The sequence below is a fragment of the Protopterus annectens genome, chromosome 15.part0 (assembly GCF_019279795.1).
Source record: "Protopterus annectens isolate FY-2018-M chromosome 15.part0, PAN1.0, whole genome shotgun sequence".
In the NCBI taxonomy this organism is placed as follows: Eukaryota; Metazoa; Chordata; order Ceratodontiformes; family Protopteridae; genus Protopterus; species Protopterus annectens.
In genome coordinates, this window is record NC_056749.1 from 229531860 (window position 1) to 229550717 (window position 18858).

General features: G+C 38.5%; 1 protein-coding gene across 1 annotated transcript in view; it reads left to right on the plus strand.

Annotated features, from left to right (window-relative positions):
• ATP7A (ATPase copper transporting alpha) overlaps positions 1–18858 on the plus strand; it is a 2674176-nt gene that overhangs the window by 2453471 nt on the left and 201847 nt on the right. The window contains exon 20 of the mRNA XM_044057744.1: positions 4914–5117. Within this exon, the coding sequence (XP_043913679.1) occupies positions 4914–5117 (204 nt within the window). The remainder of the gene's footprint in view (positions 1–4913; positions 5118–18858) is intronic.

Below are 18858 nucleotides of genomic sequence, written 5' to 3' on the forward strand. Positions count from 1 at the left end.
CTGAGGAAAGAGTACTTACTTATTTGCTTCTATTAAGTCTCCTTCAGACAATGTCAGTAAAAGTCAAAACAACAGAGGTGGTGGTGTGGCTGTGTCTAGAAGCCATGCTATGGTGAAGACAGGAGTCTGTGCATATCTCTGTATTTGTCAGTCTGTCTGTATATGTACTTTACAAGGATGTTTGACAAGTTTACTACTGAAATTTCGAATCAGCTTCAGTCGACTGTTTAAAATGACGACCCGACCCGAAATGCTGAATTCGAAGTGCCAAAAAGTAAACAAAAGCAAAAATGAATGTGTCGACCACCATGGTTCGATGTATTCAGCACAGCAGGAGATGACATCACTCACCTCCTTGCTATGCACATTAACATACCGTTGAACTCTACAGTCAATGGTATGTTAATTCTACTATTTTGCAATGGGGCTACGCCCCCCTGCACATTAAATATACCAACTCTGAATTTGCACTATAGTGAGGAAATGGGCTAATTCCCAGTTCCTCACTGAACCGTGACTTCCCTGCACAGTGTTGAACCCAAATTATCAACCTACACTACCTGTTCGTTGGAGTATGGTCTATTGATTTTGAGTCGACATTCTACTGACTTGGAAACTGCAAGTCCACTACATGCTGGTTGACTGATGCAGTTTCCAAGTTTTGATAGTAAACTGTTTGAGAAAGGCGCATGGAAGATGATAGGTCTGTAGTTAACTATAGCTGGAGAAGCACCCCTTCATACTTCAGGACTACAGTGGTATTTTCCATGAGCCTGTAACATGGTATTTCTTGACGAATTTATTATTAAGGATGGGCATGGGGTAATCAGCAGTGCCAGCTGCAAGACTATATTGAGCCAGTGAAGTATTTTTGAGTTTATGAACTAGCTTACGTGTTATATTACTATGTACTTGAGATAGCTAAAAGGAAAATGTTCATTCTGCATCCATATTGTAAGGGACTGTATGGAGTGTCATGAGAGGAATTGGACACTTTAAGGCAGCTCTTATTAAATTTACATACAGTATCATGCTGATTGAATACTGTCTTGTAAGGGACAGGGTTGAATTAGGTGATTTGCCAGAAAGCCTTATGATTTCAGTAATCACTCATTCTGTTTGCTAACTGAGTCAATATAGCTATCTGCTAGCAAGCAGATAGGTTTTAGTTTACAGCAAGTGTATTGAAAATCAAGAACAATTGTTATAGTCTGGTTTGGTAATACTGTTTCAAGCTACACTACGATATGTTGAGGCATCAGTTCTTTACTTGCAACTGGTAACCATAGAAGAACATTGGCCTTTGCTCTGTTTTATCTTAGTAGAGCCATATTAAGTATGTTTAAAAAGTATTAATGAAATAGTTAACAACCTGACCCCAGGGGCGATCTGAATGTTAAGCAGTTAATGTGCTTTAGAACCGTGGTGAAGGACTGAAAGTATATTTTTTCTTAGGCTAAATAATATACCCTCATTCACTTTGGAGTGAGTCTATGGTACAATACACAATCTAGGATACTCATTTTCCCTGTAGGTATCTTTTGGGTAGTAATATGAATGAACTGGTCAAAACCTAAAAGATTTATTTGTTGGAAATGGTTGTTGACCAACAATACTTAACCAGTCAGTACTGAAATCTCAGAGAAATAATAATGCTTAAGATTAGGTCAGTGTTGCAGTGGTCTAAGCTGTTTGTGTTATATCTTGCCTAGGATATGACTACTGTACAGATTTCAAAGCTTCATGGCACCTTTCACATTCCCTAACTGCCAGGTGCTTGAGCAGAGACACATGAAGAGAGGTGTTTTGGTACCAAAAGCTTCAGAACGAACCCTTTTTAAAAAATGCTTGACTCGAGGACAGGTAGAAAGGGTGATCAAATTAGAGGGCTTACAAATAGAAATGGCCACGTGATGAGTTTTGATGGATAAGTAAGAAAGGCCAGAGGATAACACAAAAATCAAGAACCAGAGGCATCTGGGCCTTAAATTGGTCCTGGTTCTTACAATGGCACTGACTAGAAAATCTCTTCCACTTTTACACATACAAGATTTTCTAATAACATTTTTTTTCAGTTTCCTTTAGTACCTGCTGCAAGTCATCAGGAAAAAAGGTGCTTAAAGATTGCTAAAATTCTATCATCCAGGAAATCAACTGAAGTATCAAACAACCTGGTTAAGTAAATCCAGTCTGTGGGGAATCCTGTGGAAATTGCTGTTGGCCAATTTCAGAAGAAGGAACCACTGTTGCCTGGGCCAAAAGGGAGTCACTGCCGCTATCACTGGAGTCCTTTGGGATCTTTAGAAGAGCCCTTGGTATCAGTGAAAAGTGTGGAAAAGCATACAAGAACATTCCCATCCATGGTAACAAGAAGGCATCTGTTTTCCAGGTCGGTTTGCAAGGAATCCCAGAGGAGAATTTCTTTAACTGTCAGTTTTTTAAGGAGGCAGACAGATCTGCTTCAAGGGTTTCCCGCACTTGGATCAAGTCCTGCAAAGCTCCTAGGTATAATTTCCATTCATAAGTGTCTGTCCTGGACCTGCTCAGCTTGTCTCCTTCAATAATTTGCTCTGATGGAGTGTATGTGGCCTGAATAGTCAAACTGAGCCGAGTTGTTACATCCCAGGCCATCAGGGCAAGCTGGTAAAGAGGGTAAGACATGGTACCCCATTGTTTGTTTATATACCAAATCACTGTGGTGTTGTCTTTGATACCTTGACAAGGTCCTGGGTACCAGAGATGGCTCAAGTCTTTCGAAGAACTGATTATTGACAGTATCTCTATGAAAAATGTTGTGCTTTTCTATGTCCTGCTTGCTTCACAGGCATTGCACTTTCAACTCTTTTGATACAGCCTCCTCCCCCACAAAATCTTTTTTAAACACCTTTATTGGTTTTAAAACACCTGTAAAAAAATAAATAAAAATTGTTCTATACACTATAATCAGTCCAACATTACATGAGTTGGTCAGTTTCTGCCTTCTCTTAAACCTCATTCCTCCTCCAAAACATTTTTTCTGCATGTTTTGTTCATACAGTTTCAGTTTTATTCTTTGCAATTTACAACTACACTTTTCTAAAGATCCCACTTCCTGTTTTTTATATCTGTTACAATATTCGCTACAAGTATGGTTGGTTTAGACGTTGATTTCCATTTTCTACTAATAGCTTTTTTTGGCAGCCACCAGAATTAAACTTAACAAGGACTTACTTATGTCTAAGCAATTCAGATCCTCCCCCACGCAAAATCGTAAGCATCTATTGCAACAAACTTAAGAAGTGACAGAAGGGTGTAGGGGAGACCTGGCTTGAGAGAAAACTGGTCTACTCACGATAATACACAATATCTCCCTTCTCACACACCCCAGCACTGAAATCTGAAAAGATAAAGGATGCTGATGTTGAGACCAGACTAACCTGAGGCACCACTAAGTTGATCTTGTGAAGCCCGGCCAGGCTCTCTTTATGTGGCCATGTGCAAGCCCTGTTTTGGGAGATGCCCTAAAACTTTGAAAGTTTTTAAGTGGATATATCCTAAGCATGATACAACTTAAATAGCTTAGACTAATCTGTAAGAACATCTAGTGGCATGGTAAGTTTACTTACACTTTATATAGTTGACATGTCAGAGTAAGTCTTCAGTGATATATGATAATTATGCAGTTCGCTGATTGCACAACTTATTTATGGATAAGTTGGGTTTCACTACTGGTGGAAGTCACAGTTAATAGGTTTATGTTGTAGCCAACTCACACTTAGTCTACTACAACATTCTGTTGGTGATTTCATGTTGGTCGTAGTTGTACAACCACGTACTTAGTATGTATAAGTAAGGGGATGTTCAGACGAAGACCCCTACATGTAAAAGACTTGTTGCATCTGTTTCAGTTTGGAAAAGATGATTACTAAAGTACTGTGGTATTCGCAGGTTGCACTCACTGCATGTGTGCTTTTGTGATTGTCCATGGTTTGAATGTGTGAGCAAAAATATTATAGAATTCCTTTGAGCCAGGATTGAGGAATGCAGTGCCCTTGCTGATGTACATTGACCTAAACATATGTAAAACCTAAGGTAATAGATTTAGATTTCTTAATTCTGATAGTTGCTAGAAGTGATTCTGATTTAAAAATGGAGAAACCTGGACTGGTCCCTGGGAACAGTTATATGTTTAAGAAGACGAGAGCAACACTCCCCACAGTTTTTGTACTTGTGCACAGTTCGATGTGGGATATCTGTTAAAGCAGTATTTTCAGTATCTGCCATGTACAACTTAGTTATCTTGGTGAGTCAGGAGAGTTGTATGACATTCATGTGTGATAGGCCTGACAGTTTGCCTACCATAGCTACTCTTCCCTGAAGGGGTTATGGAGAGAATGTGTAATAGTATGGGATGTACAAGAAAGGTTTGTAATACACATTTAGCTGGCCTAAGTTCCAGTTTGGTTTCTTTTAGAGAAGATGCTGTTGCTTTACAGCTTTTGGATGGGAGAGGACATAAAGCGGGTAAATCCAAATGTTATTTTTTACTTGTACAATGACCTTTCTTGGAACATTATTGTTGTAGTAAATATACTTGCTCATAATTATATTTTATTTTTGTATGTTATATCTTGCTCCAAGTCATGCCATTGAAGATCTTATTTAGTAAGTTGTTGTAAAAGTGCACTGCTTTATGCCTACCTTAATGAGCAGGCTTTTCTGCTTCCTTGTGTATGCTTCTGAATGTTAGAAAAAGTCATTTTCCACTTTCGTTGATAAAGAAGAGGTATTGTAAATGTCCATTATTTGCAGAAACCTTTCAAATAAATAAGAATAGTTAATTTTTAATAAAGTATATTATAGTGTCTTAGTGTTTTCCATACTAGTTTGTATGTCTGCCATTTCCATGTTGCTAATATTAATTTTTTTCACAGGTTGGTATTACCAAGGTATTTGCTGAAGTTCTACCTTCTCACAAGGTGGCCAAGGTAAAGCAGCTGCAGGCAGAGGGTAAACTGGTAGCTATGGTGGGAGATGGCATCAATGATTCTCCTGCACTTGCTACTGCCGATATTGGAATAGCTATTGGTACAGGAACTGATGTAGCCATTGAAGCCGCAGGCATCGTTTTAATTAGGGTAAGTTATTTACTGTAATTGTTGTGTTCTGAAAGTAGTTGATTTTGTCCATGTTAATTTGTGCAAGCCACTGTAGTGCACATTAAAAATATTCTGTTAGCTCTGTCTTCCTGAACCTTAGATTATTTTTATAATTATCTTCTTCTTTTATCCAACTTTTCATCAGCTTCCTTAATATTTTTGACTGTCTTGACACTTGGTGTCTGCTTATATCCTGGTACATCATCCTTATGTGCCCCTTTTTTTCTGCATCACCTATTCCTCCAGCCTTCCCTCAAACCGTAGCTTGTCCAGTTTGCTTACTTTATAGGTTCATAGATGAATACTAGGCTAACTGCCCTGAAGGGCCATTTTAAGCCTAACCAATAGCCCGAACTGGAAGAAGATATAAAGTGCATCTATGAGGTGAATATCTTAACCATTATGCCAAACTCTCCCCATCACTTTCTTCCTAAATATTTGGTTGTCTCACTAAGTCTTGTTTCAGTAAACCCTCATCAGAAAAATCCTTCAGTGGAATGGCAGTTACTGAAAGTGTGTATCTTACCTTAAGATTTTGCAACCTCTGAGGTAGTTATATTAATTTAGCAGGTTCAGGGGAGTTTGCCTCTGTTAAAAAAAGAAAATATCTCAGCAAGTGTAGTTTTGTTGAATCACGTTGTCTGATAAGGTTGTGCTGAGCCAAGACTTAGTCAAACTATAATCCTCCTAACAAAAACATTTCATCCTTTCAAATACTAACCATTTTCATTCCTTTAAACCAAATTGATTGGTCTTTCACCTTCCCAAAAGAGTTAAACTCCATTGTTCCCCGTTCAAAAGTAATTATTCTGTGTATCATTCCATCCAACTCTACCCACCTTATAGATTTCATTCTTTCTTTGTAACATATGCTACCTTCACCAACTATTTTTCTAACCTTTCCTGAATCTCAAATAAACTCCACTTCCCTTTTTAATTCTAGCTGTGATATCTGTCCTAGTCTCTTCTTTGTCCACCTTTCATCTTGGGTTTGCTTCTCTTACCATCCGCCAAGTAACAGGCATCTGTTTTTATGGCACCATCTTTTATCAGTGTCATATTTATCAGTCATATACTTATGGTATGCCCTAACCTCCATCTTGTCTTTTAGCTGTAAACTGCTGTTTCTCTTTTCTCTCCTTTTTAACATGTCAGACAGGCATGTCACATACATTGTGCTATTCTGTGAAAAGCCTATCCTTTTTAAGTGCTAGTAGATGCTTCAGCAGATATAACATCTGAGGCATAATCATTATGTTAACCACAGAGATCCGATCTGACAGAGAATTTACTGTTATCTTCCATATATTCACCCTTTGTCTAACTGCTGCTTTGTCATCACTTACATTTTTTTTTGCTTTATCATTTGCATCATGGGGAGCACATTTATGCCCAATTATTATTGTTGATCATTTTACCACCCTCTCTCCCCTGCTGCCTTTCTTACTTTTATGGCTGTTGTCTTTGGTGGAGAAATGCCAACTTGGATTTCAGTCCACAATTTTCAGACATTTCTAAAATTATTGGCAGCTATGTTTCCTCATTTGTGAGCAACAATATATATTCATCTGTAAACAGAGAAACATGGATCTATTCCCCTCCTTTATTAACCCCACTACACATACAACCCTAAGAATAAAGATGGTAACTATAAAACAACAGAAACAAACCCAAAGTACCACAGAAAACCAAGTCTAATCCATTAAAGCAAATACTTTGTTGGTTTTAATGGGTAAATATTCATCTTCTGTTATACTTTTCTTCCTTATTTTGTCTCCTAAGTATGTCATTGTCTGCTGCCCTTAGTCCTTATTCGGTGGGCTTCTCCTTAACCCCATCTATAAATCTGTATCCCACATTGCTTTACTCCAGGACATTGAGCATAAGACTTTACTCCATTAAATCACATTCTTTCTTAATGTCTAGTAGTGATACCCCACCAGTGTAACTTTGTTCATCCTCTGCCTAGTCCACAAAATTAGTCATGCCATCTAGAGCTTCAGAGAACTTTTTTCCATAACATACCCCTGTTGTGATCCTTCCATCAGGTAGGGCAGTAACATTTCGAGGTTAGCTGTCATACCATCATAGATATTGTAATGTCTATGTTAGTTGGGAAAATGGGCTCATAATTTACTTCAAATACTGTTGATATAGACTTTGCTTTCCATTTACTACTAATTAGTAACCAGTAGAAATAAATTTAATAAGGTCTTACTATATAGCTAGGCAATTCATATCCTGTGTCCCAGCCCAAACTAATCTTACAGCCATTTTCTTCCCCCAATATTTCTGACAGAGTACTCTGTAGGGAATATTTTAAATCTTCCAGTTCATTACATGTTCCTAGTTACCTCTTTCTTCCCCGTCACATCCCCAACATTTGCCAACTACCTGAGGACAAATTCTTTGAAGTCTGCTTGGAGTATAAAAATACCTGAACAAACACTTCTAAGCGAAAATCCTAAACCTTCTGGACTTTATTGCATACTTGGGACCAATACACAAGTCCTTCCATTGCTTCTTTCTAAATTTCTTTTTCATTCTATCTTCCCAATCATTTTTAACCTCATCTGACTGACTCTTACAGTTGTCATGCAATATTATATATGCTGTACTAGTTATACCTTATTTTAACAGTAGCTTCTGTTCTAGATTTGGCAAAAAATGTACCAGTGCAGGTCTTTCAGTTAAGATTTCTTGATCCCTTTCTCTTTACCTGTTAGTCCCTGGTAAGAAAAGCAGTTTAACCTATAGTCCAAACTTCTCTTTGGCCTCATCCTACTCTAATATCTTTCCCTTTCTTATTTATTTGCTCCCAAATAACTTGGTTCCTTTGCCAGTTTTGTCCAGTAAATTGTAGCCCCTTCCTATCTATTTTCTGTACCCCTACTCACAACCACCTCTTTTGACAAAATCTCCTCATTCCATTCCTGTGTTGGCTTAGCTCTTAAAATACTTTTCTACAACTTTATGAATATAATATTCTGTATGGTTGTTATTCTCCTTAAGGATGTGCATCCAACATGTCACTCTGTCCTTATTTCTTGAACTCCACCTACATTGCCCTCATCCCTTTCCACTTTGAATTATAATATTTGCTTGTGTTGTGCAGCATTTTTGCCTTTCTTTTATCTAATATAAACATAAATTCTTTATAGTCATAGCTTAAAATTGAAATGGATCTATATGAAGCTGGGTCTAATGAGTCTTTTCTTTCTTTGGATAATACAGCTACCACAGCTTTCTTCTAAGATGCTGGTACTTACCCTCCTTTTAAAATACTGTATAAACAACGTCTTCCAGATCTTTATCACTTTCTTCCCTCCTAACATCCATACTTCCATAGGAATACTATCTGTTCCTGGAGACTTCGCTGCAGATTGAGTATACATCAATGTTTTTATCTTCTCTCCTCCTGACTTAACTATTAGCTGTTCAACCTTATTTTCCTCTAATTTTGGCTGTATTAAGTTTCTCATAAATATTTCCATGTGTGCTCTTTCTCAGTTTCCACATTCATCTGCTTTGTAGACATTTTCATACAGTTTCTGTAATCTCTAATTATCTCTTTAGGATCTGTGATTATTTTTCTTGTCATAGGCTCCCTAGGTCTGCTGACAACCCTTTCTGCTGTTGCCTAAGTTGGTATGATAAAAGTTTTGTGCTCTGGTGTTATCAGAAGTAGTTGCTTAACAACACTCTTTCTAAACACATGCATATTATTCAAATGCTCCCTTATTTTTCCCTTTAGCACTCTGCAGTTACTCCTCTTCTTCTTCTGTGAGATTCCCCAAATTTACACTGATATTAGAGGGGGTCCATACAATTTACTACTGGAAGAGCGTGAATTGATATGGCAGTGGAGGACAAATGCTTTTGTCAAACCAGGCCTGAACGAACACTGTAACATCAGTTGTTTATTAAAACTTAAAAGCTTGGACAGGAAATAGTGAATAATTTATATACTTTAGAATTAATTTAAACTAAAACATCTAGTTTAAGATTTATTTACAGTACACATTAGATTTACTTACCTCTTAGTGTACACAATATTATAGTAGTAACCTGATATGCAACAACTTTATAAATCAACTATGTATTTTAATGTATATACATATATATATATGCATTTATGTTTATATGGTTGAGCATTTACATATATATTTTCTTAAGGTATAATATGTTAAATTTATACATAACATAATTTTATTATTTTATTGTTATAAGGAATATATTTATATGATATATTACTATATACATTAGTATAAATATATATAAAATCATTGTTAAATTTAACTGCATGGTGTCATAATAAAATACTTATTTTTAAAAATAATTCAACAGTTTTAACTACAACTGTAAGTTTTAAATCATATCAAATTAAATTTATGTGAATTGTATTATATATAATACAGCATACTTTATATATAGGAAGGTCAAGCTGGGTTTTTCTACTCGTATGACTTTTACCTGTTGGTTATAAGTGTATATATTACTTTATATGCTGATTGTTTTTTAATTGGTTAAATTGGTAAATTGACTACATTATAAAACTTTTAATTAATCAATTGTAAGAAGTCTGAAGAAGTTGCTCCAATTGGGAGTGACGAAAAGCGCTTTACTGCAACATTAAACCTGTGTTTCCTCAACTAGCTTCCAGTGGACGTTGTTTGCAGTTTTTTTGAAAATCAGATTCCCCTTATTCTTCAGAACTTTAACCTTTGTTAGTGCCTCTAAACAACTCATATTACTTATAGGTTCATAGGTAGATACTAGGCTATGTGCCCTAGGGCATTTGTAAGCCTAGCCAGAGTGTATTTGGCTTCCATCTCCCTATTAGATTAGCCTACTGTGCCTCTGTAAAATAGATCACAGAATGTACCCTTTAAGATTAGTTTACTGTGCCTCTGTCTAGCAGGGACACAGAAGATATCCCAGGGGTGAATTTGCGATTTCCCATCCACGCGTCCAGATTTTGTTTGAAGAGGGTCAGCGAGGGGCTATGTCTAACATGAATTGGGATTCTATTCCAGAGAGAGGGGAACCTCTGGGAAATGAATCTGTCCCTCCAGCTTGTCCTATTTATTTTTGTGCTGAGGTTTAAGTCCCTGGAGCGTGTAGCTCTAAGGGACTTGGATTTTTTGAGGTGGAGCATGTCCCATTAATTCTGGGTTTGACATGGCTTTGTACGTCATGCATAGATCACCTTTGAGTCGGCGGTAAGCAACTGAGTAGAGCTGGAGTTTGTTTAGTCGAGCTGCATAGGACATCTGTTTGTAGCCCATGATCCTCTTGGTGAGGTACTTTTGGGGTCTCTCCAGTTGCTGCAGGTGTCGGGTAAGGTACATCCCAAAAGAGGCATTCTATTCAATTATGGGCCTGATAAGTGACAAGTAGAGGGGCACAGTGACCTCTCTTGATCTAGATGCGAACCCTTTTGTGATAAGGTGGGCTATATAGAAGGTCTTTCTAACCAGTTTGGCAACGTGATTATCAAAGGAGAGATTACTATCTACGTTGGTCCCCAAATCTCTAATTACTTCCGTACTTAATGGATTACCACCTATGTGGTAAATTGTGGGCACCTTGTTTTTCCCAAAGGGGATGACTATGCACTTTTTAGCATTTAGCTTGAGGTCGTGGCTCTGGCACCAAGCATCCGTCTCTGTGAGACCCTTTTGGAGGATGCTTGTGTCAGCTGGAGATTCGATAATGGCCCCCAGTTTGCAGTCATCTGCGAACTTTGTCAGCCATAATCCCCCCGTGTTAGCCTGAACCTCAGAGAAGTATATACCGAACAAGAGAGGTCCCAGAACTGAGCCCTGTGGGACGCCACTTGTAACTGGTTTGGATTTGGACATGGCACCTGCGATTCTGACCATGTGGGTTCTATCCCTGAGCCAGTTTGCAACCCATCTTGTGATATAGGGGTTGATATCTAAGCTGGTAAGCTTATTTATGATGCCCGAGTGGGGTATTGTGTCGAAGGCTTTTGTGAGGTCCAGGTAGGCTGTGTGGACTACCTTACCCTCATTTATGGCTTTGGTAACTGTTTCAAAGAAATCAACTAGGTTTAAGAGGCAAGGTCTGCCCTTAACAAAGCCGAATTGGGTAGGGTCCAGTGTCTGGAGGCTCCCAATGTCTTTGTTTATGAGTTCCATGATGATACGCTCCATAGCTTTACAGACCAGACTAGTCAGGCTTATGGGGCGATAGTTCCCGGGGTCCGTTGTGGCACCACCTTTGTGGAGTGGGACCACTGTAGCTGTATGCCATTCTTTGGGTACATATCCTGTAGTAAGGCTAAGTTTGAACAGTGACTTAATGTGAGGGTTAAGTTCTTCTTGGAACTCATGTAAGACACAGCCTGAGACACCTTCCAGTCCCATAGATGCTGTGTTTTTTGCTTTGGAGAGGGCAGCTTTCACCTGTGCATCTGTGATGTCAGGGAGGTTACATTCAGTTGGTATAGGCATTTGCTCCTTTGGGGGGGAAGGGGGGGAAGAAGTTTGCACTGAATCTGTCTGCCAGGATGTTGGCTATGTCTGTAGGTTCAGTATATTTTGTACCATTATGCAACAATTCAGAGCATATCTGGGAGTTTCCACCCATATTCCTGACATAACTAAAGAAGGCCTTGTGATTATCTTTAGTGTCTAGGGCAATTTTTCTTTCGAAACTGGCCTTTGATAATTTTATGAGGGATTGAAGTTTCTTGCTAATACTGATCAGAGATGCCTTCCCCTTTTGGGATTTTGCTCTGTCATGTAGTAGCTTCCTTCTTCTGTTATATAGTTTATTTATGGCCGGGGTCCACCAGACAGGTCTCCTGTTTTTGGAGGAGTGAGTCTTGGTTTTATTTGGGATAGCACGATCCATGCATTCCTGCAGGTGCTCATAGAATGCATTTGTAAAGGATTCTGTGGATTGGGCTGTATTATCCTCTGGCCCGGGAGCTTTGAAGGATTCCACCTCAGTCTTGAGAAGTGCAAAGTTGGCTTTTGAGAAATTCTTTACCGTGATTTCCTTGGCTCGGGGTGGGGACAGGATATGGATGTCCAGGGAAATTTGTTTATGGTCTGATCTTACCAATGAGGGGTTTACCTCTGGTGTGGAACATAGAGTCCCCATGTGGTGATGACCAGGTCCAATATGTTGTTCCCTCTTGTGGGAGTGGTGACCAGTTGTTCAATCGCGTTAGAGTTTATAAATTCAAGGAACCATTGGGCGAGGGCATTTGGGCTTGAGTAGATTTCCCAGTCAATGTTTGGGTAGTTGAATTCACCCAATAACATAGTGTTTGGGTAGTTGAATTCACCCAATAACATAGTGTTTTGAGAGACCTTCATATTCTCCAGTGTTCTCAGGAATGCCAAGTGGGGTTCCTGTAATAGGGAGGGTGTTCTGTAGCAGGCTACAAACTGAAAGGCAGTTTTGCCCGCTGTTAGCTGCACATGGATGGTTTCCGATGCTTCGTGCAGTGCCACTAACCTGGAGGTGTAGGTATCTTTGATGAATATAGATACTCCCCCTCCTTTTGTGCTTTGGTCCGAGTTTTGGGGCCAAAACGCATGGTATGAGTTATAACCTGGTAGTGCTGTGGTGCTCTCAGGAACCTTGAACCAGGTTTCTGTTACTGCACAGACATCGATTTTCTCCATACTGAGGAGAGCTTTGAGTGCGTGCATCTTGAGGTTTAGACTTCTGGCATTGAGTAGCATTACCTTTAGTTTTTTTATCCTTGGGTTGTCTTTGGAAGTGGGTTTGTCCTTTGAGCCTTGCCTAAAAAAGGCACTATGGGGGTGGCAAGAGCCTTGGCCAGTATACGAAAGCCTAAGGGTGACAGGTGCAAGCCGTCCCTAGCGAAGCAACATGGCTTGTTAAGCATGGCATCCCAGGCTGACAGACACTGGATCCCCTTTGAATGACACCAATACTTTAGCCAATTGTTGAAACTGATCATTTTGTCTTTATATTGTGGCATCATTCTTGGTGAGGGCAAGATGCTACTCAAGGTCAGGGTCATACAAGCCTGGGCTACATGATCAGAGAGCTCCTCTATGTCTCTTTTCAGGGAGGAACGTCTCAGGTCATTCACACCAGCCTGGACAATGACGGAGTCATACTTGTACTAGCTTTGGAGTGACCTGAGTGCTTGCGTTATGTGGCGGATCCTGGCAGCCGACAGGCAGCTTACAGTGACCTTCTCCATGTTCAGTCTGGTGGGCGGGACGTCAGTGTGCCGGACAATAGAGTCCCCTATAACAAGTGTATTTGGTGTGTTGTTTGGCCTTAAGGGCTGTGACTGTGAGGCACACTGATTTTGTGAGATATGTGATTCGTGGGTATTGTTGAGGGGTGGCTGTTGCTTGGATATCTGCTTAGGAGGTCTTTGCTGTTTAGGCAGATTTTTATTTAGAGCCTCCAAGAATGTTTTTGTGTGTTTATGTGTTAGGTATGCAGATGCAATAGGTCTGTGTGAGACTGGATTTGTGGTGCGGGTGATTTCCTTTTCCTCCTGACTGTCTGTGCCAGTCTTGGGTTGAGAGAGCTCTGCCTGCAGTTTGGCTGTGTAACTGCATCTCTCACATGTATTATAGTTTGTTGGAAGGAGGAGAGGGTTGTCTGTGTACATAAGGCAATTGTAACATTGCCTCAGAATTCCCAGATTCACCAGCCGGACTGGAGAGTAACCCTGAAACTGACCCTTGGACATAACAGATTAGTATAGGGAACTGTTTTTTTACTGATCAGATTAGGGAAGGGAACTGATTTTTCGCTTGATCAGGAAGGACCAATCGGGAGCCTAATACTTATGAGAAGTCAAGGAGGGTGTAGAGCTTTAGTTAGTTAGTGTTTCCTTATAAGAGCTGAGCAAGTGCATGGCTTTAGAAAGAGAATAGAGTGATTACTTTGAGAGTTTGAACAGTTCTAAGGGGAAAAAGTGAAGAACAGACTTTGTGGAGCCTGGAATAGTTTAAACCTGTTTAGGCGGCGCTGCCCGACGCTGCTCAGTGTGCAAAACTGCGCAAAAAGAGAGTTGTAGGGTTTTAAGAGAGAGAGAGATCAAGGAGTTTAGAATTGACCCAAAATGGCCAATAAAACTACAGCTTCTAGGCAGTAACCACTCCTCCAGGGACAGGCAGGCTGTTCAGTGTTAACCACTGCCACTGGTGAACACAGAAACTTCCTTTTAGCCCAAGCAAGCACTGGCCTTCTAGAAACTTCCAAACCGCAAATCTGTAACTGAACTTTCTTAACTTTCAGAAAGTGGGAAAAAAGCAAGATTTTTTTTTCTTTTTTGTTGTAGTTTAAAGGTAGCAGAGATACACAAGCAGCAAAATATTCACAACAGTGCAATAAATGACCCCACACTTGACTGCTAGGCCAAAATCAGGTAAAATGCAGTTTTTAGAGAAAAAAAAACGATTTTAAATTAGGTGCAACACAGGAAATGCAGTAAACAGTCTCTAGATGTGTTCCAAGTACTGTTACTGTTACAGATATAAACCTTAGCAAGCTGGAAAATGGGGAAAATTTAGGCAGCAAAGCAGTAAAACTTAACAAAAAATCAGAAGAAAATACTTAAAATCACAAAAGTGGCTCCTTTTCTTCTCTCAGCGTTTTCTCCCCTTGGTAGGTGCTTCAGCAACATCTAGCAAGCCTGGAAAGACGCCAAAACCACGAGGCAGCCTGGTTTTAAGAGAGAGAGAGATCAAGGAGTTTAGAATTGACCCAAAATGGCTAATAAAACTACAGTTTCTAGGCAGTAACCACTCCTCCAGGGACAGGCAGGCTGTTCAGTGTTAACCACTGCCACTGGTGAACACAGAGACTTCCTTTTAGCCCAAGCAAGCACTGGCCTTCTAGAAACTTCCAAACAGTTCAGAACAGCAAATCCGTAACTGAACTTTCTTAACTTTCAGAAAGTGGGAAAAGAGCAAGATTTTTTTTTTCTTTTTGTTGTAGTTTAAAGGTAGCAGAGATACACAAGCAGCAAATATTTACAACAGTGCAATAAATGACCCCACACTTGAGTGCTAGGCCAAAATCAGGTAAAATGCAGTTTTTAGAGAAAAAAACAATTTTAAATTAAGTGCAACACAGGAAATGCAGTAAACAGGCTTTAGATGTGTTCCAAGTACTGTTACAGATATAAACTTTAGCAAGCCGGAAAATGCCAAAAAGTAGGCGGCAAAGCAGTAAAACTTAACAAAAAATCAGAAGAAAATACTTAAAATCACAAACGTGGCTCCTTTTCTTCTCTCAGCATTTTCTCCCCTTGGTAGGTGCTTCAGCAACAACTAGCAAGCCTGGAAAGATGCCAAAACCACAAGGCAGCCGGGTTTTAAGAGAGAGAGATCAAGGAGTTTAGAATTAACCCAAAATGGCCAATAAAACTACAGCTTCTAGGCAGTAACCACTCCTCCAGGGACAGGCAGGCTGTTCAGTGTTAACCACTGCCACTGGTGAACACAGAGACTTTCATTTAGCCCAAGCAAGCACTGGCCTTCTAGAAACTTCCAAACAGTTCAGAACAGCAAATCTGTAACTGAACTTTCTTAACTTTCAGAAAGTGGGGGAAAAAGCAAGATTTTTTTGTTTTTTTTTTTAACCATATCTCTTCCACTTTTTTTCTGCATTTTTTTTTATTCCATTTTCATTTTATTCCACTCACTATCACTTCTGAAGAAAGTTCTATCTTTCCTAGTAACTCTAGAGTAATTTCCACTGCACATTCATTAACTCATTTAATCCTGAACAGAAGTAGGCTAATTAATACCTTTGCATCCTGAGATCTTCTAAGCCAGGAAAACATGTGCTTCCTGAGAATCTTTCTCCAAAACCTTCTACTGAAAACACGCTTCATTAAACTTACGATATCTGATAAATGGTGTGAGTTACAAAAATATAAAGAATAATGGTTCGTTGGTAGACACAGGTGTTAGTATCAAAGGTGTGTAAATGCTGATTTTACACTGTATGTTTATGAAAGAAAAACTGTTATCTTATTTGCCACAAAATAATAGTGTTATGGTTAAACAAATGGTTATATCTTTGTAATTGTGCAAGATAGATCCAAGATGCTGTCAAGGGGATTGTTCACCAGTTCAAGAACTTTCTAATGATGTATGACAAGAGGGAATAGCATACTGGTGATCTATGCAAATTATGCTAATAATAATTTTACAATATTTCTAAACAATATTAGACTACAAAACCATTTCTGTTAGATGACAAGTATCAGTGGCAACATTGTAAGCCATAATGTTTTATACAGGACAGCACCATTTGTTAACCTGTAGTTCATACAGCTTTTATGACATAAATGCAGATATGAAAGTATAGGTAATAGTCGTAACTGATTTACAGGAAGAGCATTTATATATCATAATTTCTTCACATTACTCACCATGTTTTAATTTCAGTTTTTACTAACACTCACTACTTGAATATACCACCCCAACTTGACAGTATCACACTCAAGTTTTGCATTAATGTAAATAAAGAAATATGTCCTATTTTTCATAACATTTTGTAAATATTCCTTAATACCTCAGCTCTAGACATCCCATGCTGACCATTTCACTATTATGCTTAGCAAATCATGTCAACTTATAGATGCCATTGTTTTATGTATGTGCCTTTACCAGGACTTCAGAAATTAGGCTTTGAAAACAGTGACAAGTATACTCGTTTCAGAAGTACAGGGATGTTTTCTATAAAGATGAGTATACTCTTACATGATACATAGGGCCTCTGCTTCCCTGACAACTATGCTGTTTTAGGAAGCAATGAGTTAAATCATTCTCTTTTAACATGTAGGTGGAAAGCACTGTTTTTCTCATTCTTACTTCATTACCCTGCATTTTATATCCTATTTTTATTGGATATGTGTTGAAGCTCTTTGCACATGCCACTGTGAAGTATAATTTTTATTCATTCTAGCCCAGTTATTATACTTTGGGGAATAAGTAATATGTAAAATATTTCCAAGTTCCTGCTCCTAAATTCATGTCTTCCGTATCAAATATTTTCATAAATGTCTTCAGAAATCTTTTCATTATGTTTTTCATTCTAGGTCCCCCTGATATAGCCTCACTGTTGTAAATCAAGTTCCAGTCCCCACCTGTAAGTAATGTTCCCTGCTGAAAGCTGATTATTTCCCCCAGAATTTTCTTAAGTTCCATCATAGCAGTTTTTTATGTATAACATAAATGCATGCCATTGTAATCTTCCTCTCTTGCCACAAATTGACCATTACTGTATTTTCCCTCTTCTGTTACTATTGGAGCTACTTTAGCAATCAGTCTTATTACTGTCCTTTTCCTTTGTCCCTGCCATTCTGTGGAATATCCGTCCTGAAATCATTTTTTATCAAATTCCTGTGTTCATTTATTTCCAAATGTGTCTCCTGCAGCATTGCTATTTGCGCTATGCATTTCTTAATATAATTCAATCCTCTTTCCTTTTTGACTGTACTTATAAGGCAATTTACATTCCAAGATAATATGGATAGAGTAGCCATTGTAATAAAAATTATTGTTCACGCCTTCATTAAAGGCTGCCCTAAATGTACACGATATGTATTCAAGAACATTCTTCTCACATTTCTGTGCTTTCTAGTAACTTAGAAAGATTACACTAAGTGTACCTGTAGTCTGCACTTTGTGGTAACCTTTATGAATCCCTGTCAGTATTTAAAGCTGCAAGAATATCAGTAGCAAAACAAAATTAAGAGGAGGAAGAAGGTGTGAATTATGCCTGTGTTGTCTGTTCACTCAGAGCGGTGAACAGTTAGTGTAGGCATTATTGAATCCCGGGTTTTTCTTTAATGTGTATTTCAAAGTTTTGTCTCAGCATGCACACGCTAATGTTTGGCAGGCTGATCTTTTATACAGTTGTTTCTTCTTATCTTCATTTGATCTTATGTCTGTCACATTTTTCGGACTGTTTGCTTTAATGCAAACTCTCAAAAAATATAGTAATTTTCAGGACATCTCCATCCACTTTTAAATTTTACTAGTGTAAATACAACCCCAGATCCCCCCCCCCCCAAAAAAAAAGAGACTACTAGCCTAGTGGAAGTAACCCAATCAACAAAGGATAAATTAAAAATTAAACTTAAAACAATTGCACAAAACTATGTACATTTTTAACAAATTAACTTTATTCCAGATAAGAACAATTGGCCCAAATTTGAAACTGCACCCCTAGGCATTACTTAATCTAAAATTAAGGATATCCATACTAAAGCTTATGATACAGCTTGTGGTCTCACTTACACTGATTGCTGTCTGTTCTTTTCTTATCTCTTTACCTCTCCCAGATATAAGCAGCTCATTTTCAGATGTAAACTTCATTTTCAGTAAACATTAACATTGAGCACTAAGGAAAAGTACACCGACTATCTTTATATATAACTAAACTGTGCACTGCTCTATAAAATCATTTGAGTATTAAGGCAGTTGTGGCGGCTTAATGGTTAAGGTGTTTTACATTACTGACACAAGGTGCACGGTTTGATTCTCACATGGAGTAATTAGCTATGGCCCACAAGTTAAATTAGCCTAGTACTAATCTAGGAACCTATCTTATTCACTACCCATAATTTCAAACTTTGTTTTTCAATAAACTGTTTGCCATTGTACCTTTAAAATTTACATTTCCATCAGTAAAGAATGCCCAGAAATCTCAGGATTAAGTGTTTCCATCA